Source organism: Ambystoma mexicanum, chromosome 13 (assembly GCF_040938575.1).
Source record: "Ambystoma mexicanum isolate Mex_15411 chromosome 13, UKY_AmexF1_1, whole genome shotgun sequence".
Classification (NCBI taxonomy): domain Eukaryota; kingdom Metazoa; phylum Chordata; class Amphibia; order Caudata; family Ambystomatidae; genus Ambystoma; species Ambystoma mexicanum.
The window spans coordinates 698,411,323-698,433,644 of NC_090938.1; the positions used below are offsets into that span (position 1 = coordinate 698,411,323).

A 22,322-nucleotide genomic window follows, 5' to 3' on the forward strand; every position below is an offset into this window, starting at 1 on the left:
CACACACATACCTCTATTTATCACTGCTAATTCTATTATTCCATCTGCAGGGAAACATAACACATGTATTACTTAAAAATCTTCCCCATTTCCTACAGCATTCTTCCAAATGCACCAAGAATAAACAAAAACAAAAACACTCTACACGATTTGTGTACATATCATTTGTATTATAAACAGTTGCATTTCAAAATAACATCTTACCCTTTTTTATTACCGCATTATCTATAACAAACAGAAGAGAAAAATATACAGCAACAGAGCGGCATTCACTTTGCATTATCTGTAACAAGAAGAAGAAAAAAAAAATAGTGACAGAACAAAATTCACTTTGTCAAATAAACACAGGGGATTCCCTTTGGCTACTCTCCCTGCCTGATATTTACAGGTCATTCGTACAGCACACAATAACCTTAATTCACTTGGATATTTACCAGCTATCTGTAGTTCTCCCACACACGACCTCTCCTCGCTCGCCTCCGAATAATGGGCCCAGATTTGCCTTTGTAATCTCGAAGGTTTGGAGTGCACAGCGAGAACATGCAGTTATCCGCAGTTCTCAAGCAAGTGCTAATTGAGACTGGGCATGGCTGCCTCACAGCCCAGTCTCAGATAGTCCGTCTCAGCAGCTCAGCAAAAAGCAATCTCAACTTTTTTCTGTCAGACTTTTCCAGCAAAACTCTGCACCGTCCCACATTGCTTACGTGGAGTCACTGCAGATACTTTCCACCAATCGAATTAAAAAGACCGTATCACCCTTCCTTCCACAATAGCTCATTTTTACAGTACGAAACTGTAGCCAAAATCATTTCCTGGCATGCAGATTCTGCTTTCTGCAAACACAGTGAACAAAGAGAGAAGAAAACAAAATCCAAGTGCACATTTGAAAAACTAATTTCAGAACATGTATTTTTACCTCATTTTCCACATGGGGATTACATTATAATGTTAATGAGTTAGCTCTAATGATTGGTATTTGTTAATTAAGTCAGTCAATTAAATAAATAATGTGGTCTCCTGAGCATGAAGCAGTTCAAGGAAAGAAAAGAAGAAAACAAATATTCTGGTGCACTTTTAAACCTGCAGCCTGTCTCCATCTGCATACCCATATGTTATGCTAGCAACATAGGGCTGGCTATATGTGTGCCACATTATTGCTGGCAATAGAATTCTATCACATTCAGTGAAGCGCCATACTTCAAAGCACTATAAATTATACTACAGAACCTGGGGTGATGCAGTGGAACCCTGGAGAAGTAATGGAACCTTGGGGAAGCTGTGGAACCTGGGGTGATGCAGTGGAACCCTGGAGAAGCAATGGAACCCCGGAGAAGCAATGGAACCTTGGGGGAGCTGTGGAACCTGGGATGATGCAGTGGAACCCTGGAGAAGCAATGGAACCTTGGGGGAGCTGTGGAACCTGGGATGATGCAGTGGAACCCTGGAGAAGTAATGGACCCTTGGGGTAGCTGTGGAACCTGGGCTGATGCAATGGAACCCTGGGGTGATGCAGTGGAACCTGGGGTGATGCAGAGGAACCCGGGGTGATGCAGTGGAACCCTGGAGAAGCAATGGAACCTTTTGGGGTAAATGGAACATTAAAGAAGCAATGCAACCTCAGGGAAGCTGTGGAACCTGGGGTGAACCTGGGGTGATGCAGTGGAACCCTGGAGAAGTAATGGAACCTTGGGAAAGCTGTGGAACCCGGGGTGATGCAGTGGAATCATGGAGAAGCAATGGAACCTTGGAACCTGGGATGATGCAGCAGAACCCTGGAAAAGTAATGGAACCTTGAGGAAGCTGTGGAACCTGGGGTAATGCAGTGGAATCCTGGAGAAGTAATATAACCTTGGGGAAGCTGTGGAACCTAGGGGGGTTTTGCAGTGGAACCCCGGGGAAGTACTGGGACCTTGGGGAAGCTGGGGAACCTGGGGTGATGTAGAGGAACCCTGGAGAAGCAATGGAACCTTGGGGACGCTGTGGAACCTTGGGGACGCTGTGGAACCTGGGGTGATGCAGCAGAACACTGGAGAAGTAATGGAACCTATGGGAAGCTGTGGAACCTAGGAGGGTTTTGGAGTGGAACCCTGAAGAAGTAATAGAACCTTGAAGAAGCTGTGGAACCTGCGGGGCTAAAATGGATGCCTGGAGAAACCACGGGAAGCTGTGGAGTTTAGGGATAAAGCAGACCCTTTTTAGAGTGATGGAACGTTGGCAAAGCAATGGAACCTTGGGGAAGCTGTGGAACCTGGGGTGATGCAGTGGAACCCTGGAGAAGCAATTTAACCTGGGTGATGCAGTGGAACCCTGAAGAAGCAATGGAACCTTGGTGAAGCTGTGGAACCTGGGGTGGTGCAGTGGAACCCCGGAGAAGTAATGGAACCTTGGGGAAGCTGTGGAACCTATGGGGTATTGCAGTGGAACCCCGGAGAAACAATGGAACCTTGGGGAAGCTGTGGAACCCTGGAGAAGCACTGTGGAACCCTGGAGAAGCAATGGAACCTTGGGGAAGCTGTGGAACACTGGAGAAGCAATGGAACCTTGGGGAAGCTGTGGAACCTAGGGGGGGTTTGCAGTGTAACCCTGGGGAAGTAATGGGACCTTGGGGAAACTGTGGAATCTGGGGTGATGCAGTGGAACCCTGGAGAAGTAATGGAACCTTGGAGAAGCTGTGGAACCTAGGGGGGGGTGTTGCAGTGGAACCCTGGAGACGTAATAGAACCTTGGGGAAGCTGTGGAACCTGGGGTGATGCAGTGGAACCCTGGAGAAGCAATGGAATCTTGGGGAAGCTGTGGAACCCTGGAGAAGTAATGGAACCTTGGGGAAGCTGTGGAACCTAAGGGGGTGCAGTGTAACCCTGGAGAAGCAATTGAACCTTGGGGAAGCCATGGAACCTGGGATGATGCAGTGGAACCCTGGAGAAGTAATTGAAGCTGTGGAACCTGGGGTGATGCAATGGAACCCTGGAGAAGTAATGGAACCTTGGGGAAGCTGTGGAACCTGGGGTGATGCAGTGGAACCCCGGAGAAGCAATGGAACCTTGGGGAAGCTGTGGAACCCTGGAGAAGTAATGGAACTGTGGGTAAGCTGTGGAACCTAATGGGGTGTTGCAGTGGAACCCTGGAGAAGTAATGGAACCGTGGGTAAGCTGTGGAACCTAGGGGTGTGTGGCAGTGGAACGCTGGAGAAGTAATAGAACCTTGGGGAAGCTGTGGAACCTGGGGTGATGTAGAGGAACCCTGGAGAAGCAATGGAACCTTGGGGGCACTGTGGAACTTTGGGGACACTCTGGAACCTGGAGTGATGCAGTGGAACCCTGGAGAAGTAATGGAGCCTTGGGTAAGCTGTGGAACCTGGGGTGATGCAGTGGAACCCTGGAGAAGTAATGGAACCGTGGGTAAGCTGTGGAACCTAGGGGTGTGTGGCAGTGGAACGCTGGAGAAGTAATAGAACCTTGGGGAAGCTGTGGAACCTGGGGTGATGCAGTAGAACCCTGAATAAGTAATGGAACCTTGGAAAAGCTGTGGAATCTGGGGTGATGCAGTGGAACCCTGGAGAAGCAATGGAACCTTGGGGAAGCTGTGGAACCTGGGGTGATGCAGTGGAACCCTGGAGAAGCAATGGAATCTTGGGGAAGCTGTGGAACCTGGGGTGATGCAGTGGAACCCTGGAGAAGTAATGGAACCTTGGGGAAGCTGTGGAACCTGCGGGGGTTTTGCAGTGGAACCCTGGAGAAGTAATGGAACCTTGGGGAAGCTGTGGAACCTAGGGGGGGTTTGCAGTGTACCCTGGAGAAGAAATGGAACCTTGGGGAAGCCATGGAACCTGGGATGATGCAGTGGAACCCTGGAGAAGTAATGGAAGCTGTGGAACCTGTGGTGATGCAATGGAACCCTGGAGAAGTAATGGAACCTTGGGGAAGCTGTGGAACCTGGGGTGATGCAGTGGAACCCCGGAGAAGCAATGAAACCTTGGGGAAGCTATGGAACCCTGGAGAAGCAATGGAACCTTGGGGAAGCTGTGGAACCTAGGGGGGTTTGCAGTGGAACCCTGGGGAAGTAATGGGACCTTGGGGAAACTGTGGAACCTGGGGCGATGCAGTAGAACCCTGGAGAAGTAATGGAACCTTGGAGAAGTTGTGGAACGTAGGGGGAGTGTTGCAGTGGAACCCTGTAGAAGTAATAGAACCTTGGAGAAGCTGTGGAACCTGGGGTGATGCAGTGGAACAATGGAGAAGCTGTGGAACTTGGGGTGATGCAGTGGAACCCTGTAGAAGGAATGTATCCTTGGGGAAGCTGTGGAGCCTGGGGTGATGCAGTGGAATCCTAGAGAAGTAATGGAACCGTGGGTAAGCTGTGGAACCTAATGGGGTGTTGCAGTGGAACCATGGGGAAGTAATGGGACCTTGGGGAAACTGTGGAACCTGGGGTGATGTAGAGGAACCCTGGAGACGCAATGGAACCTTGGGGGAACTGTGGAACCTTGGGGACACTCTGGAACCTGGAGTGATGCAGTGGAACCCTGGAGAATTAATGGAACCTTGGGTAAGCTGTGGAACCTGGGGTGATGCAGTGGAACCCTGGAGAAGTAATAGAACCTTGGGGAAGATGTGGAACCTGGGGTGATGCAGTAGAACCCTGGAGAAGTAATGGAACCTCGGAAAAGCTGTGGAATCTGGGGTTATGCAGTGGAACCCTGGAGAAGCAATGGAACCTTGCGAAAGCTGTGGAACCTGTGGTGATGCAGTGGAACCCTGGAGAAGCAATGGAATCTTGGGGAAGCTGTGGAACCGGGGGTGATGCAGTGGAACCCTGGAGAAGCAATGGAATCCTGGGGAAGCTGTGGAACCCTGGAGAAGCTGTGGGTCCTGGGGTGATGCAGTGGAACCCTGGAGAAGTAATGGAACCTTGGGGAAGCTGTGGGACCTACGGGGGTTTTGCAGTGGAACCCTGGAGATGTAATGGAACCTTGGGGAAGCTGTGGAAGCTAGGGGGGTTTGCAGTGTAACCCCGGAGAAACAATGGAACCTTGGGGAAGCCATGGAACCTGGGATGATGCAGTGGAACCCTGGAGAAGTAATGGAAGCTGTGGAACCTGGGGTGATGCAATGGAACCCTGGAGAAGTAATGGAACCTTGGGGAAGCTGTGGAACCTGGGGTGATGCAGTGGAACCCCGGAGAAGCAATGGAACCTTTGGGAAGCTGTGGAACCCTGGAGAAGCAATGGAACCTTGGGGAAGCTGTGGAACCCTGGGGAAGTAATGGGACCTTGGGGAAACTGTGGAACCTGGGGTGATGTAGAGGAACCCTGGAGAAGCAATGGAACCTTGGGGGCACTGTGGAACCTTGGGGACACTCTGGAACCTGGAGTGATGCAGTGGAACCCTGGAGAAGTAATGGAACCTTGGGTAAGCTGTGGAACCTGGGGTGATGCAGTGGAACCCTGGAGAAGTAATGGAGCCGTGGGTAAGCTGTGGAACCTATGGGGGTGTGGCAGTGGAACGCTGGAGAAGTAATAGAACCTTGGGGAAGCTGTGGAACCTGGGGTGATGCAGTAGAACCCTGGAGAAGTAATGGAACCTTGGAAAAGCTGTGGAATCTGGAGTGATGCAGTGGAACCCTGGAGAACTGTCGAACCTGGGGTGATGTAGAGGAACCCTGGAGAAGCAATGGAACCTTGGGGGCACTGTGGAACCTTGGGGACACTCTGGAACCTGGAGTGATGCAGTGGAACCCTGGAGAAGTAATGGAACCTCGGGTAAGCTTTGGAACCTGGGGTGATGCAGTGGAACCCTGGAGAAGTAATGGAATCATGGGTAAGCTGTGGAACCTAGGGGGGGGGGTGGCAGTGGAACGCTGGAGAAGTAATATAACCTTGGGGAAGCTGTGGAACCTGGGGTGATGCAGTAGAACCCTGGAGAAGTAATGGAACCTTGGAAAAGCTGTGGAATCTGGGGTGATGCAGTGGAACTCTGGAGAAGCAATGGAACCCTGGGGAAGCTGTGGAACCTGGGGTGATGCAGTGGAACCCTAGAGAAGCAATGGAATCTTGGGGAAGCTGTGGAACCTGGGGTGATGCAGTGGAACCCTGGAGAGGCAATGGAATCTTGGGGAAGCTGTGGAACCTGGGGTGATGCAGTGGAACCCTGGAGAAGTAATGGAACCTTGGGGAAGCTGTGGAACCTAAGGGGGTTTTGCAGTGGAACCCTGGAGAAGTAATGGAACCTTGGGGAAGCTGTGGAACCTAGGGGGGGTTTGCAGTGTAACCCTGGAGAAGCAATGGAACCTGGGATGATGCAGTGGAACCCTGGAGAAGTAATGGAAGCTGTGGAACCTGGGGTGATGCAATGGAACCCTGGAGAAGTAATGGAACCTTGGGGAAGCTGTGGAACCTGGGGTGATGCAGTGGAACCCCGGAGAAGCAATGGAACCTTGGGGAAGCTGTGGAACCCTGGAGAAGCAATGGAACCTTGGGGAAGCTGTGGAACCTGGGGGGGTTGCAGTGGAACCCTGGGGAAGTAATGGGACCTTGGGGAAACTGTGGAACCTGGGGGGATGTAGAGGAACCATGGAGAAGCAATGGAACCTTGGGGGCACTGTGGAACCTTGGGTGATGCAGTAGAAACCTGGAGAAGTAATGGAACCTTGGAGAAGTTGTGGAACCTAGGGGTAGTGTTGCAGTGGAACCCTGGAGAAGTAATAGAACATTGGGGAAGCTGTGGAACCTGGGGTGATGCAGTAGAAACCTGGAGAAGTAATGGAACCTTGGAGAAGTTGTGGAACCTAGGGGGAGTGTTGCAGTGGAACCCTGGAGAAGTAATAGAACCTTGGGGAAGCTGTGGAATCTGGGGTGATGCAGTGGAACCATGGAGAAGCTGTGGAACTTGGGGTGATGCAGTGGAACCCTGGAGAAGGAATGTAACCTTGGGGAAGCTGTGGAGTCTGGGGTGGTGCAGTGGAACCCTAGAGAAGTAATGGAACCGTGGGTAAGCTGTGGAACCTAATGGGGTGTTGCAGTGGAACCATGGGGAAGTAATGGGACCTTGGGGAAACTGTGGAACCTGGGGTGATGTAGAGGAACCCTGGGGAAGCAATGGAACCTTGGGGGCACTGTGGAACCTTGGGGACACTCTGGAACCTGGAGTGATGCAGTGGAACCCTGGAGAAGGAATGGAACCTTGGCGAAGCTGTGGAACCTAGGGGGGTGTGGCAGTGGAACCCTGGAGAAGTAATAGAACCTTGGAGAAGCTGTGGAAACTGGGGTGATGCAGTGAAACCCTGGAGAAGCAATGGAACCTTGGGGAAGCTGTGGAACCTGGGGTGATGCAGTAGAACCTCGGAGAAGCAATGGAATCTTGGGGAAGCTGTGGAACCCTGGAGAAGCTGTGGAACCTGTGGTGATGCAGTGGAGCCCTGGAGAAGCTGTGGAACCTGGGGCAATGCAGTAAAACCCTGGAGAAGTAATGGAACCTTGGGGAAGCTGTGGAACCTGGAGTGATGCAGTGGAACCCTGGAGAAGCTGTGGGACCTGGGGCAATGCAGTAGAACCCTGGAGAAGTAATGGAACCTTGGGGAAGCTATGGAACCTGGGGTGATGCAGTGGAACCCTGGAGAAGCAATGGAACCTCTGGGAAGCTGTGGAACCTGGGGTGATGCAGTGGAACCCTGGAGAGAAACCATAGGAAGGTGTGGAGTTTAGGGATAAAGCAGACCCTTTTTGGAGTGATGGAACATTGGAGAAGCATTGGAACCCTGGAGAAGCAATGGAATCTTGGGGAAGCTGTGGAACCCTGGAGAAGCAATGGGACCTTGGGGAAGCTGTGGAGCCTGGGCGATGTAGAGGAACCCTGGAGAAGAAATTGAGCCTTGGGGAAGCTGTGGAACCTGGGGTGATGCAGTGGAACCCTGGAGAAGTAATGGAACCTTGGGGAAGCTGTGGAACCCTGGAGAAGCAATGGAACCTTGGGGAAGCTGTGGAACCTGCCGGGATAAAATGGACGCCTGGAGAAACCATGGGAAGCTGTGGGGTTTAGGAATAAAGCAGACCCTTTTTGGAGTGATGGAACATTGGAGAAGCAGTGGAACCCTGGAGAAGCAATGGAACCTTGGGGAAGCTGTGGAACCGGGAGTGATGCAGTGGAACTCTAAAGAAGCAGTGGAACCTTGGGGGAGCTGTGGAACCTGCGGTGATGCAGTGGAACCCTGGAGAAGCAATGGAACCTTGGGGAAGCTGTGGAACCGGGAGTGATGCAGTGGAACTCTAAAGAAGCAATGGAACCTTGCGGAAGCTGTGGAACCTGCCGGGATAAAATGGACTGCTGGAGAAACCATGGGAAGCTGTGGAGTTTAGGAATAAAGCAGACCCTTTTTGGAGTGATGCAACGTTGGAGAAGCAGTGTAATCTGTGGTCATGCAATGGAACATTATGGAAGCAATGGACCATGGAGAAATTATGGAACTTTGGGGAAAGGATTCAACCCTAGGGGAACACCAAAAGGTCACTGCAACCGAGCTCCTGTAGATAAGGACTGAACACATGTGCTGTATTTCATGCACTCTCCTGATCGCATGGAGGGTAACATATCGAAAGTGGCTTCGTCCGGATCCGCGGGTCAGCCTGGAACACACATCCCATGCCTGCTCTCTTAGACGAGGGACAGATTCGCGATAAGGCAGAACGTATTTTCGAGCCGTTGGTTTTTAATAGATTGCTATTCATTTCACACTCCTGCCACCTAGTGGTTAGATTGAGAATGTCCTTTAAAAGTTGAGCCTGCGCCTTAGGCAATAGGGATAACGCTAATAATACCATGGTTGTTGGATTCTTCCCCTTTCTAAGCACATGAGTAGCAGGTGTTTGTGTTGCCAAATGTAACAGGGTTCAATGTCTCCACATCAGAAGAAAGGTTCAAGCCGGCTCTACGGGAATTTAAACTTGTGACCTGCATACAATTGCACCATGTCAGAGCGAACGCTTGATCGGGGAGCTATCCGCCCAGCACAATGAGGAGATTGCAACCTGTGGCGTTCCATATGTTTTGGCCTACAACTCCCATGATCCCTCACCAGTCACTATGCTGGCTAGGGCTGTTGGGAGCTGTAGTCCCAAACAAGACCCAGTCTATACCAAATAGAGGCGTGCAGAGAGCACGTATGTGGCTTCGCCCCCCAGGTGGGCCTCTTTTGTTTCTTAATCATTCCTTTTCTTCACGCCCACTTTTGCTTTCCTTCCTCTGGCACAGTGCCGTTCCCGCGAGGCCGGCAGCAGCGGCAGACTGCATGAGTCAAACAATAGCGCACTTCCTGCCCATAAACAGTCTACTACAGGTTGAGTGATTTCGACTATTGTTTGCAGCGGCTTCAGTCTTCACCTCTTCCTACTTCTGTGGAAAAGAAAACAGAATTGTGTGGCGGGCCGGTCTCTCTGGCCCAAAGCTGCTGTGTCCACGCTGTCCTCCTGCCACCCGGACCGTAGGAGCTCTGATCTCAGCATTGTGTCCCTACAGGGTTACACCCCCCAGAAGTTCCCACCAACCCGTCCCTAAGCCCGGGGGCCTCGTTTGGCTCTAAGCAGCTGTGGAAATGGAAAAAAATGGAAAGGGGATCCCACAAGGGGCGGAGGTCAGACGGGGGCAGAGCTGGCAGGCAACGTTCAAAGGAATATTTTTAAAATGGGTGCACTTTCTTTCATGCTGTTGTTTTTTTTTCTCCAATAACTACGCTGGTATAGTATAAAAGGTGCTCACCTTTTAAACCAGCAATCTATAGTCCAATGTTACATGGAAAACAACATATCCAAATATGAGACGTGCTTTGATGACAATTTTACCTCCCTGATGAGGCCAGACTAGGCTGAAACACGTGTCTGGGGTTGCTGCTGGCACTCTTGTTCAGAGGAGGATGGCCTGGCATTTCGCGCTGGACAGCCCTTGTGGGTGGGACGAGACTGATATGCAAATGGATATTCCCCCTCTGTGAAGGGTGCAGTGAGCTAAGACGTGGTTGTAGACCCTCCTGGGTGGAAGAAATCCCATAGAACAGGGTATGTGACCCCTGGTCGGTCTCAGCACAGGGGCTCCCGCACTCCTTTCCAGTGATCAAAGATGTGGCCAGCAGAAAGTTCCAGCGTAGCGGCAACAAGGCCTTAGCCTCAAGGCTAATCCCCAAGCTATAACAAAAATATTCACCTTCTTGGCTAACGGAAGAAATCGGCAAAGCCTATTCTACGATTGCTAGTCCTGCTCTACAACACAACAGAAGATTCTCCTGAGAAGGCTCAGGGTCTTGACCCCCCCCCCCCTTTGGTCTTCCTGCAGTCAGTCTTCGCCCAGGTCTTTCTCTTCTCGCACCTCTTACCGTCTTCACCTCAGCCTCGTCATCTTCCATCTTGTGTCCGCGTTTCTCGATGCAGTGTTGGGTTGATCGCCAACCTCTGGTACGTCACTTGACCAGATTGGTACCTCTTCGACCCTAGCATTCAGGCAAGGTCTTTCCCAAACCTCAAGGTATTTGGTATCCATGGTTACAGGTCCAGCCCCAACTTTGGTTCTCCGCTTTCACTTGATCATATCTGTCCAGAGCCTGGTTTGCAACATTCGGGGGAGGGGGGGGGGGGGGGGGTTGGGTGCTTCCTAGACCTTTGGCAGCTTCACGCCCTTGTATCCGGATCTGGGTGGCGGTCTTCTTTCTTCAGCCGTACGTGGTAAGGAACACATCCGCCTTCTCCTGGTCTGCTGCTCCTGCTGGACTCAGCAAGGCTCTTTTACAAGGTACACGTGTTCTCAATTTTACCGGCCTTTGTGATTGACCCAGATCAGTCGGGTTGGGCTTTCCCTTCAGTTTCCCCTTTACCGTAATGAACCTTTTCTCATTGGTTAATTATTGATTCATTTCAGCTGTTTTTTCCCCGGCTATAAAGGGGCTAAGTGATGTGGCGGCCATCTTGGAATCTCTTTTGCAGCAGGTCTTTAGTACTCCAGAGCCTGTCACGCGGTCTCTGTCCGACCCCTCAACCCGCAGCTGCTCTGGTTCTCCCCTATACAGAGGGCCCGTTTGGGAATGGGTGCTTGAGAAACCTTGCACCTGCGTGTGTTTGTACCTGAATGCAGGGTGTTTCCCGACCTGACATGTGCTCCGTTTGAGCGATGCTTAACGGGGGTCTTCGCTTGACAGTCCCGTTTGGAGGTCAGGATTTCAAGAGGCCCTGTCAGTGGGATTTTGGACACCCCTAATGGAGCGATGTCACCTCTTGGTGGGGATGGCGAACCTGCAGGATGCCTCTCCTTCAGCCCCACTGGGCTAGTTCTCACACTCTATACGAGCGGACCACAGGCCTCACATTTTCCGGGGACTATTGGATAAAAGCGCATGTCTCTGGGTGAGTTCTCCGACTGGAAGAGTGTCTTTTTGGCGAGACATTAGGCTCCAGAAAGGGATGGCTCTGGGAGAGCACTCGGGTTCTAGCAGTCTGTCAGATACAGAGCATGTCTCTGGGTGAGTTCTGGGACTAAACGAGCATGTGCTTGGGAGAGGGTTTGGGCTACAGAAAGGGATGTGTCTGGAAGAGCCCTCAGATTCTAGGAGGGCATCCCTTGGAGGACCCTCAGATACAGAGCATGTCTCTGGGTGGGTTCTGGGACTACAAGAGCACGTCCTTGGGAGAGGGTTTGGGCTCCAGAAAGGGATGTGTCTGTGAGCGCCACCAGATTCTAGGAGGGTGTCCATGGAGGACTGTCAGATACAGAGCATGTCTCTGGGAGCGTTCTGGGAAAAAACGAGCATGTCCCTTGGGAGAGGGTTTAGGCCCCATAAAGGTATGTGTCTGGGAGCGCTCCCAGGCTCTAGGAAGTTGTCCCTCTGAGGACAGTTGGATACCAGAGCATGTCTCTGGGCGAGTTGTGGGACTGCACCAGCATGTCCTTGGCAGAGGGTTTAGTCTCCATTAAGGTACTGTGTCTGGAAGAGATTCCAGGAGTGGGCCCCTAGGAGGACGGTCAGATACCAGAGCATGTCTCTGGGCGAGTTTGCAGTCTATGCTAGTATGTCTCCAGCCATAAACAAGGCTCTGCTGGTCGATGAAAAGAGCAGATACTCTCGTTAGTGCACGTTCCCCCCAACCCCCTTTGAAGGCTTCTGGGATGTGTGAGTACCCTTTATATTTTAGTAGTGAGGATCTCTGTTACCGAGCGTACCACGCGTGCAATGTCTCTGCTTCCAGGTGTGAGTGTACGAGGCCAGTGTGCCACAGTGGTCGCAAAGAGGACTTCCCAGACTGTCTCCTCGCGTCAACCTTTGGATCCTCTTTTCTCTTCTATATGGTGTGGTGGTTCTGTGCCAGGACCTCAGTTCCTCCCCTGCACCTTAATATTTCTTTAAATAAGCAATATAATTGTGGAAGTTGAGTTTCTAAAGATAGGTGTGCACTAATATTTCCTGGCTTCCTAACGTCAACATGACGCTTCTCGCGAGGATCCGTCCGGCGCAAGAAACTTAAGACCTTTCATTGAGGGCCTCTGTGACACTGTTCCATGGTGTGGTTCCTCTGCCTTGTACAACGTTTTACCCCTAAGGACATGTTCACCCTAAGCGCCCTGCGGGCCCCACGCGCCACTCCTTTGTTCGCCAAGAGTCTCGCCATTAATTCCGGCTTGTTTTGCATGTTCGGAACCCCTTGTTTCTTGATGTCTTTTCCACTCAGGCTCCTTTTAATCTCCTTCAGGTGTTCCCCAAGCGCCTCTCATGTACCTCTCCACCTTTCCCAGCTGTTGCTTGGGCACATTCGGGTCAGGCAGATTCAAGCTTTTGCTATGTTTGAAAGTCTCTGTTTTATCGGAGAATGTATCCATCTTTCATCTGTCTCAATCAGGTGCGGTTACTGTCTTTTTTTCAGCCAGGCTTTTCTTACCAATGGGCAGAATGTTGCATTACCCAGATTTCAGTCTGACTTTTGTATTCTAACTTTTATTTATTTATTTGTATTTAATTTATATAGCGCTTAACATTGCCCCAGAGGCAAAACACTGCCAAGGACAGGGACAGACATCCTAGGAAAAAGAGTCAAAGAGTGCGCTTTAAAGGGCTTAACCTCTCCAAAACTTTCTTCTTCGACATTTCCTCGAAAATGTTGTCTCGGGAGGAGGGGGGGCGCATTCAGGCAGGGGACCGCTTCCAGTCTTGCAATTTTCAAAGCGGGTCTCGCCTTGCCGCATGTCAGTGCCAAATAAAAGTGGTGCCCCTATGCTTTGATAAATCCCTATAGCGGACCTGGTATCCTTTATAAGAAACCATTGCCTGGATTCTGAAGTCTCGTTGCGGAGATGGGGAGGTCAGTGCAGGTCCTGTGAATCCTTGGTGGCAGCCACGATCCCACCTTGGCTCCCGCCATGCCTTAGGGTAGGGCTATTCACCTGATCATTGAGGGAGCTAGGCTCCTGATTGCCAAAGAGAATCAAGGGACTGTGTCACTGGCCTTGTAATCTTCTCTCCTCTGATGCCCCAAGCGTGCCACCGATGACTTCAGTGAACTGTTGACTATGGCTTTCAGTGATGGAACTAAAGGATTTGGCCATTCACAGGTCATCTGCGATGTGGCCCACTCTTGGCATGGGCATCTACGTTGATTATTCAGGGTTATCCAACTACAGGCCTCAATGAGGCCGAACCAGGCCAAGACACGTGCCTGGGGTGGCTGATGGTACCCTTGTTCAGAGCAGAATTGCCTGGCATTTTGGTGCTGGACTGCCCTTGTGGGCGGGGCAAAGACTGATATGCAAATAGGTATTTCTCCTCTCTGAAGGGTACAGTGTGCGAAAACGTGATTGTAGACCCTCCTGGGCTGGATCCATGCCAGGTTTTCAGGATATCCCTCAATATTCATGAGATAAATTTGCATGCAATGATTCTAAATGTATGCATATATTTCCTTATGAATATTAATGAGGGAAATCCTGAAAACCCGTCAGGATTCCGGCCCTCGAGGCCCAGAGTTGGACAATCCTGGAGTATGTGTTATTTGGCCCTTCCTAATACTGGGAAGCGCTCAGTTACCTGCTTGCACATCATTTGTTTGTATCTAAAAGATAACACAAAGATGTAATGTATCCACCATCCCTCTGAATTCTGCTCAACCACTCCCCTGATGCTGTTTTTATTCTCCCCTTTTACCCCCTATTCTCCTCTGTCTTTCCCTTAGACCTGAACTGTACCCTCTCCCCGCTTGCTCCTCGCTCCACCTTTTCTCGCCTCAGCCTCTTCCCTGATCTTGAACTGTGTCTCTTCCTCCAGCTCAGCCCTTCTCCTCTCTGATTCGCTCCCAGTCCCACGCTCCGTCACACTATCAACTCTCCACAGTTTCCCTACAGAACAGTGCCCGAAACTCAAGAGCCTGAGCCCTGTGTTCAGGATATACCAGAGAACAGGACTGATACTGCCAGGGTAGGCCCCCCGCCCACCTACAAAGCAGTCGTACACCTCCGAACCAGTGCAGATTCAGGCAAGACTCCACTAGTGAGCAAAAGCCGCCGAGTGCTGGGTTCCCAACTGTGAAGTTCATTGGATCCCAACTTGAGTGCTTTATCCACGATGCCCCTGGAGTGATGTGTGCTTTAAAAAATACGAATAAATAAATAAATAAAATCCAGTCTCGAGCCCTTCATAAAAGAGCTGAAAAAGATTGACCTTTGCCCTTTACCCTCACCCCTTTAGCTCTAAAACTGCCGACCCCTGGTTTGGGGTGGCGGGCTCCAAAATCCCAACTACCTGCCCACTGCTCCTTCCGTTTCCCTCATCAGTTTGATGGACAAGGAACCTTGAGAGAGCCTTAGAAATAATCCCAAGATTTGAGCGGTGTGACGTAGCTGGAATGAGGCGTGCGGGCGCAAGCCACATGCCCTACATTAATAAATCTGATATGGGCTCAGCCTTCCCAGCTTCTCTCCCTCTCCAGTGCTCTGGGCTCAACCTTTTCTCCTCTCTTCCCCCTCCAGTGGTTCTGGACGATTCCAAAAGGGTAGCCAAGAGGAAGCTGATCGAGGAGAACCGCGAGCGGCGGCGCAAAGAGGAAATGCTGAAGTCCATGCAGCACCGGCCGGAGCCCACCAGCGAGGAGTGGGAGCTGATCCGAGTGGTCACCGAGGCCCACCGCAGCACCAACGCCCAGGGCAGCCACTGGAAGCAGAAGCGAAAGTTCCTGGTGAGTCCCCTGCTCCAGGGTGTGCAAAGCCGTGGCGGGGGTGGGAAAGTGACCCCTGAGAAGGGTTGGGTAGAAGAGGATGGGCGTGAAGCCAAGGAGACATCCAGTAGTCTGAAAGCAGCATGCAAGTGAATGGTGTATATTGGGGTGAAGGAGAAGTTTCCTCAGTGCCCCTCTCTCACGTGGCTTTGATCCCAGGAGGCAAAGCCACGGCTGTGATTGGCAGCTGTACAAAGTGGCATATGCTTCAAAATGCACTTGTGTTGTCTTAGAATTCGGTTACAGCGGAGGTATTGATGAACACGTGTTTAGCACAATACTCCACAGTTGATCATGATAGCCCTGATTGTTATACAGAGCTTAGTAGGCGACACACCCTGGCCTGATAGCTAAAGGCAATGAGTGTAACGAGTTTCTCTGTTCCTAGACTTGTATCATCAGAAGAAGGCATTGTGTCCTTTTGTTGTTGAAGCCACGTAGACAGAATGGTGCTCTGAGTCTCACTGAGCAAGCCTCATTATCAGAGCCATTCATTCCCTTTGAGGAAGACCACTGCATTCCTATTTAACCCATCGAAAATCCATGACATTGAGGGTGATTTCATCCCCACGTGCAACCTTTTTTGTGTTCTAAGATTATGCGTGTGTGCCCTTGCGAGTGTGCATTTGTTTCTGCCTGCTTGCATATGGCCGTGTTTGGTGTGTGTGAGTGTGCACACCTGTCCTTGTGTGGAGTGGGGCGGGGGGGTACGTAGGGGTTGCGTTTGTGTTTTCTGAATGCAACTCCAAGATTAAGGAGTGAAAGCAGGCCATGCAAGCAGATGTCCTGCCGATTTCAGTAACTTGGGAGTCTTCTTTTCATGCCATCATCATGTTCTGACATGCAGTACCATGGACCGTCTCTTTAGGGTTTGCATCGACACACAAAGGAGCTGATTCTAAAATAATGTTGCTAGTAAAAGAAAGTGCTGAGGGTGCACATTTTTTACTTGCGCGATTCTTAGAAATGTGCAAGTCACCTTATTTAAAGAGGTGACGACATTTTTGCAGGGCTCTGCACCGGCACAGCTGAGCTGTAGATTATCTCACTTGCATACACTAGTATTGGGAACATGCTTCCTACACTCTTTATATAAAAAGCTGTATGTATGTATGTGTGTATGTTTGTCCGGCTATACACATCCACACAGTTGAACCCACGTCTACCACATTTTGCATGGATTCCTCTTTTTGCTCGGGCAAGATTGTAGTCAATGTTTGGATGCAAACACGAGGACACCCTGATTTACTGATGCTCACCCCGATTCACTACATTAGGTACTAGAAGGTGGCAACATTTGGAAAAGTGTCTGAAGCAAAATGTTGTATGTGTTGCTTATTCCTTTGAAGTTTATTACTATTGTATACAGCTTGCAAGTTTTTATTAAGGCATTTTTAAAGGGAATTAAAAAACAAAGAAATGTACAATTAATTTTTTGCCACTCCAAATATGGGAAATGGCAAGGTTACAGTTTACTTAAGTTCATTCACGAGAAGAGAGCACAATCAATCAATCTTTCTTGGACATTTCCCAAATGTGATGAAGCCATTGAGTGACCGAAAACATGTCTCACAAAAAACAAATATCACTTGGAAAAGCTCCCATCTGATGCAAAGCGAAAATCAATATCAAGAGCTTCTGAAACACAACAACAAACAGCAGCACGACTTGCCGACCAGAGTACAAGAGCAACTTTCTCCAGGGCAAATGAGATGCCAGACCAAACTGAAGCAAGGCTTGCTTACATGAGGACAAGAGCAACATCCTCCAGGGCACATGAGACACCAGAGCAAACTGTAGCAAGACTTGCCGACAAGAGCAACATTCTCCAGGGCACACTAGACACCACTCGATCAGGACACGGGCAACGCGGGGTACCCTGGCTAGTAACGTATAATTTTCTGCCAACACCCTCATGAGTGCTGAGATCATGTTTCACTGTGATGGGCCATTAAAGGAATAGTTCACTCTAAAATGTTGTTGTCCCATAAGATGGGCAATAATCAAAAACATATATTAAACATCTTTTTTACAGAAAGTTCCTATGTAAACTTTTGAGCAAATGAGGCTCAAAGTGTTTACATGGGAGCATCCATTTCGTCATTTCAAGCAGCCTCCTCTGTTCATGTTAAGCTCTGCCCTGGCAGCACTAATCAAGCAGCAAAAGGCCCCTACTGGGGGCTTTTGCTTACTGCAGCCAGAGCAGGGCTGAACCTGGAGGAGGCTGCCTTCACTTTCATTTTACTTTTTCGGTGCTCCCCAAGCCCAGGGAAGCACAGAAAATGTAAAATGAAAGGCAGAGCAATTATAAATACTTCGCCCGCTGCCGCCAGAGTTTTCATAATTGCTGCCACTTTGCAGCAATTATTGATTGCGGTGGCTTCGGCTTTGAGTCTCCTGGGCTCCCCCGTGTCCTCCGGCTCGGAGAAGCTAAGGAAAATTAGAAAGAAAACTGCAGCATTTTTAAATTCAACAACATTGTATTTGTTTGCAGTGGCTTCAGCTTTGAGTCTCCTGGGCTCCCCCGGATCTGGGGAGCCCAGGAGACTCAAAATGAAAGCTGCTGCAGACATAAATACAACGCGGTTGTATTTATAAATGTTGTGGTTTTCTTTACTAAGTTTACCAGGCTCCTCTGGCTTGGAGGAGCCCGGAAAACTTAAAAAGAAAAACGCAGCATTTACAAATACAACAACGTTGTATTTGTTTGCGATGGCTTAAGCTTCGAGTCTTCTGGGCTCCCCTGCCGCGCAGAGCCCAGGAGACTCAAAGCTGAAGCCACCGCAAACATAAATACAATGTTATAAATGCTGCGGTTTTCTTTCTAAGTTTCCCAGGCTCCTCCAGCCCGGGGAAGCCCAGGAAACTTAGAAAAAAAACACAGCATTTATAAATACAACAAGGTTGTCTTTATATTTGCAGTGCTTTAAGAAAAAAAGAAATAAGCACTTACCAGCATACAGCCTTCCTGCCTGCATTCTCTGCTCTCCGACAATAATGAAGCAAAAGCCACCCAGTAGTAGCTATTGTTTATTACAGCTGGCTGGCTTTTGCGTCATTAGTGCCGCAAGGTCAGAGCTAAACAGAAAAACAGGAGGCTCCTCCATTTCACAAAATGGATGCCTCCTAGTGCTTGAAATTTTAGAATTTGAGTCTCATTTGCTCAAAACCTTACATAGGGACTTTGTTTAAAAATATTTTTTATAGATATTTTTGATTATGGGCCATCTTTTTAGCCAATAATACTTTAGAGTGAACTATCCCTTTTAAAGAGCCTGGTGGAATGCTGAAAAAAGAAACAGTGCTTCTATCCCTGCTTCAAGGCTAGAAATGAAAGTGGAACCTACACGTTCAAGCCTCTGCTGTCCCACCGAAAAAAGTTAGAAAGGAGTAGAAATGACTCTCCCATGTATTGTGCACCCCTGCACATCTTCCAAATAGGCAGTGAGGAATTCTTTTAGGTTCTCAGCATGTCAAAGGGAAACCAATGTCTGAAATTTGGATTCATTTAGAAAAGCATAGAAATGCTCCCTTCCACTGCCTGCTTTGTGTATTTGGTCACATGATGGTGTGCGTAACTCATTGTGCACAGATTGGGGCTAAATAGATCTTTTTTTCTATAAGAAAATAGTCAGTGTTAGCCAAACACCTAGTTGGTACTACGAGGAACTCTACAACTGAAGAGGGGCTTCTGAATAAAGCTGTGTCAGGATGGCTGGAAATATACAGTGATCCTTTGTGATCACAGATAAGATCTAAAGCCTATTCTCACAAGTCCTCAACCCTTCCAGGGCACCCTCATTAACAAAGAAATGTCCAAACGATGAGACCAACAGAAAACATTTGGAATCCCAAGCTTAATGAGCCTCTCGGCTACCCTGTGCTAGTAACACAAAGGTTTCAAGGATTTGCCCTAAGCAAAAGTTCAAAGTCCATCCCTCTTCGGATGCAAAAACACACTTGTTCCTTATGTCTCTTATTGCGGTTGCCTCCAGAATGTGGGATTCCAAAAATCACAGCAGGTCCCTCCTGATCCTCCACTTCAGGATTCACTACAGATCCCCCTGGACTTCAGCTACAGGATTCACTACAGGACCCCCTGGAGGTTGTAAGTCAAATGATCGAATCTAAATGGTTGACAGGACAAATGGTCGACACCAAAAGGTCGACAGGTCAAATGTTCGATTTTTTTTTTTTCACATTTTTTTTTGGGGGGTCCCCCCACCATCCCCCTTTTTTTTGCTAAAAGACACTTTTTTAAACAAAAACCTAAAAAAATATATATAACTAAAAAAAAACATTCGATCATTTGACCTGTCTACCAAATTGTGTCGACCTTTTGACTGTCGACGCTTTGTCTGTCGACCATTTGACTAGACACCCCCCTCTAGACCCCAGCTGCAGGATTCACTACAGGTCCCCCCTCAACCTCAGTTTAGGATTCACTACAGGTCCCGCTGGGCCCCAGCTTCAGAATTCACTACAGGTCCCCCCTGGGCCCCAGATTCAGGATTCACTATAGGTCCCCCCGGGACCCCAACTTCAGGATTCACTATAGGTGCCCCCTGGACCCCAGCTTCAGGATTCACTACAGGCCCCCCCTGGGCCCCAGATTCAGGATTCACGACAGATCCCTCCTGGACCTCAGCTAAGGATTCACTACCTGCCCCCCCTGCCCCAGACCTCAGCTTAGGATTCACTGCAGGTGCCTCTTGAGCTTTCTGCCCTCTGTCTCTCCTTACATCTAGAGTAAAGGATTCACAAAAAAAGCCTCTGTGCTAGGCCTTGGGTTACAGAACTCACGTCTCCCCTTATATCCGGGTTCTCTCTTCTTCTATCTCCTCTATATCAAGAATTCAGGGTTCGCTGTAGGCCCCTCTCATAGACACTTGGGTGCAGGATTTGCAGTAGGCTTCTGTGCTAGGCCTTGGGTTACAAGACTTGCAGTAGGCCTCTCTCCTACGCTGTGGGTTAGCATTCACAGCAAGCCTCTCTCATAGGCCTGGTCCCCTCCTGCCAGGCTCCCAGACCTCTATTCATCCTCAACAGGGGCCACGCTGCAAAGCCCCAACCTTTGGCTTTCCAATTCCCCCAAAGAGTGGAGAGGGGCTGCTGTGCCCTTCATGCAGTCTTTCCCTTTCAGGCCCTGCAAGCCTTACCAGCTCTCCCCGCTCTTTCTAGTCTCTCCAGGCTAGCGCTGCCTTCCTCCAGGGATCAGTCCTTCCAGGACTCCCGCCTCCAGCAGCCTCCCCTTAAATCAAGGAAGCATCAGCCGTCACAACTGCTTCCTCCCGCTCCAAGTCTTCCAGCCCCTTTTATACCCATGAGCCTCCAGTGCATTGGACTCTGATTGGTTGTATTCTAGGCTCCTTGGTCGCCCTCCCTGAGACTGGGTAGAACGGGTGCTGATCTCATTACCTCTTTTTAGTTCGATAGGGGTGAGTCCTCAATGTTGCCCAATAGCTCTGTTGATTTAATTTACTATGGCATACAACCGGAAGGGTTATAAGGTGTACGCAGTGTGCAGCACCATTTTGGAATTCCCCTGCTGCTTCCCAGTGCCACTGTGGCATTCTGTGCTACTTCACACATACCAGCTTGCTGGTGTTTGTGCTGCCTCTGCTTAGTTTAGTCTTCTGCAGTATGGCCACTGGAGTGCATGGCCGGCGAGCGGCCACCTGCTCGATTCCATATTTTTAGTCTGTGGGCCGGTGTGGTCGCTTGTAGTTCCCAGGTGTCGGGGTGCCGTGGGTTATCTGGAATACTGCATATCTGTGGAGGTGGGGAGCCAGTGGAATTCTGCACCATTCACCCCTCCCCCACTGGTGACTAAGTCCTTAGTGGCTGCCCCCCCTCCTTCCACAAGCAAGTGTGGGGAGTTCCTCCAACTCACCACAGTGGCGAAGAGCATCAGACCGTGCGCATCTATGACGTGCAACTTCTGGTACCTTCCCTGCATAGGGTGCACATTATTCTGCTGCCAATGGAGCAGATGTGCACCATAAAGCCTTTTGAGAATTGGGCCCTGTGCCTTATGCAGACTTCTGACCTGTGGTCCAGACCACCTCTCTAGCCATGTGCTGGGTTTGCTCACTGGCACTTGCTTGAGACTTATGCAATGAGTCTGCTGCTCTATGGAGTACACTGAACCTGATATTTAAAGTATAAAGAGCAGTCTACACAAAATAGGCAAGAGGGGGATGTGCTCTGTCAGACGGGGTCATGTGGGGCCTTCGTTGGACCCAAGTCTTTGGAAGCCCTTTGTCTGTAGTCTACTTTCCTTGTATTCGTGTTTTATTTGTATTTTATTTTACACATTAAAAAGCAGTACAACATTTTTGGATAGGTGAGTAGGGTAACCAGTAGAGTTAAACAGTAGAAAGAGGGAGAACGTGGTCTTTCAGGCGAGTCCGGAAAAGAGAGAAAGAGGAGGGAGACCCAATAGATAGCGGTAAGGGGTTCCAGTGTCTTGATTCAAGAATGAACAAAAGCGGTGCGTGCACAGGAGGGGACGAGGAACTGAGAGAAGGGAGTGAGATTGAGAGCGAAGTGCATGAGAAAGCGAGTAAAAAGAACGAGAGCTGAGAAATAGGGAGGAGCCAATCCGTGTAGAGATTTAAATACAATACAAAGGAAATGATGGGTGAGGCAGGATTCAAACCGAAGCCTATGACGTGAGGAACGGGTAGAGGAAATAGTGACGAGGGGTTAAACCAAGAAGACGACAAACGGATGAATTGTGTCCAAAGAGTGCAAAGAAGCAAACTGGTAGGCAGGAAGACCCAACAACAAAGCGGAGCAGTAGTCTAGTCTGGAGAAAACAAGAGAAGCGACCAAGAGTTTAGTCGCATGGATGGCGAAATAGGAGCGTGCTTTCCTAATGTTAAAAAGTGGGTAGCGAAAAGAGCGGGTGGTGACCGAAATATGAGCCGAGAGAGGAATCAAAGAGCATACCAAGATTTCTAGAAGATTGCGATAGGGATAAAGTGCACAGAGGAAAAGGTATGGAGGGGGGAGGAATAGAAGATGAAGGAAAGGAAAGGGCTTACGTTTTTGTGGGCATAAGGTGAAAATAGGTAGTTGACATCCAGTG

At 49.7% G+C, this 22,322-nt stretch overlaps 1 protein-coding gene across 2 annotated transcripts in view; it reads left to right on the top strand.

Annotated features, from left to right (window-relative positions):
- Positions 1–22,322, top strand: part of THRA (thyroid hormone receptor alpha) — a 946,869-nt gene that overhangs the window by 876,492 nt on the left and 48,055 nt on the right. For both annotated transcript variants that reach the window (XM_069634782.1, XM_069634783.1), the window contains exon 7: positions 14,985–15,190. In XM_069634782.1, the coding sequence (XP_069490883.1) occupies positions 14,985–15,190 (206 nt within the window). The remainder of the gene's footprint in view (positions 1–14,984; positions 15,191–22,322) is intronic.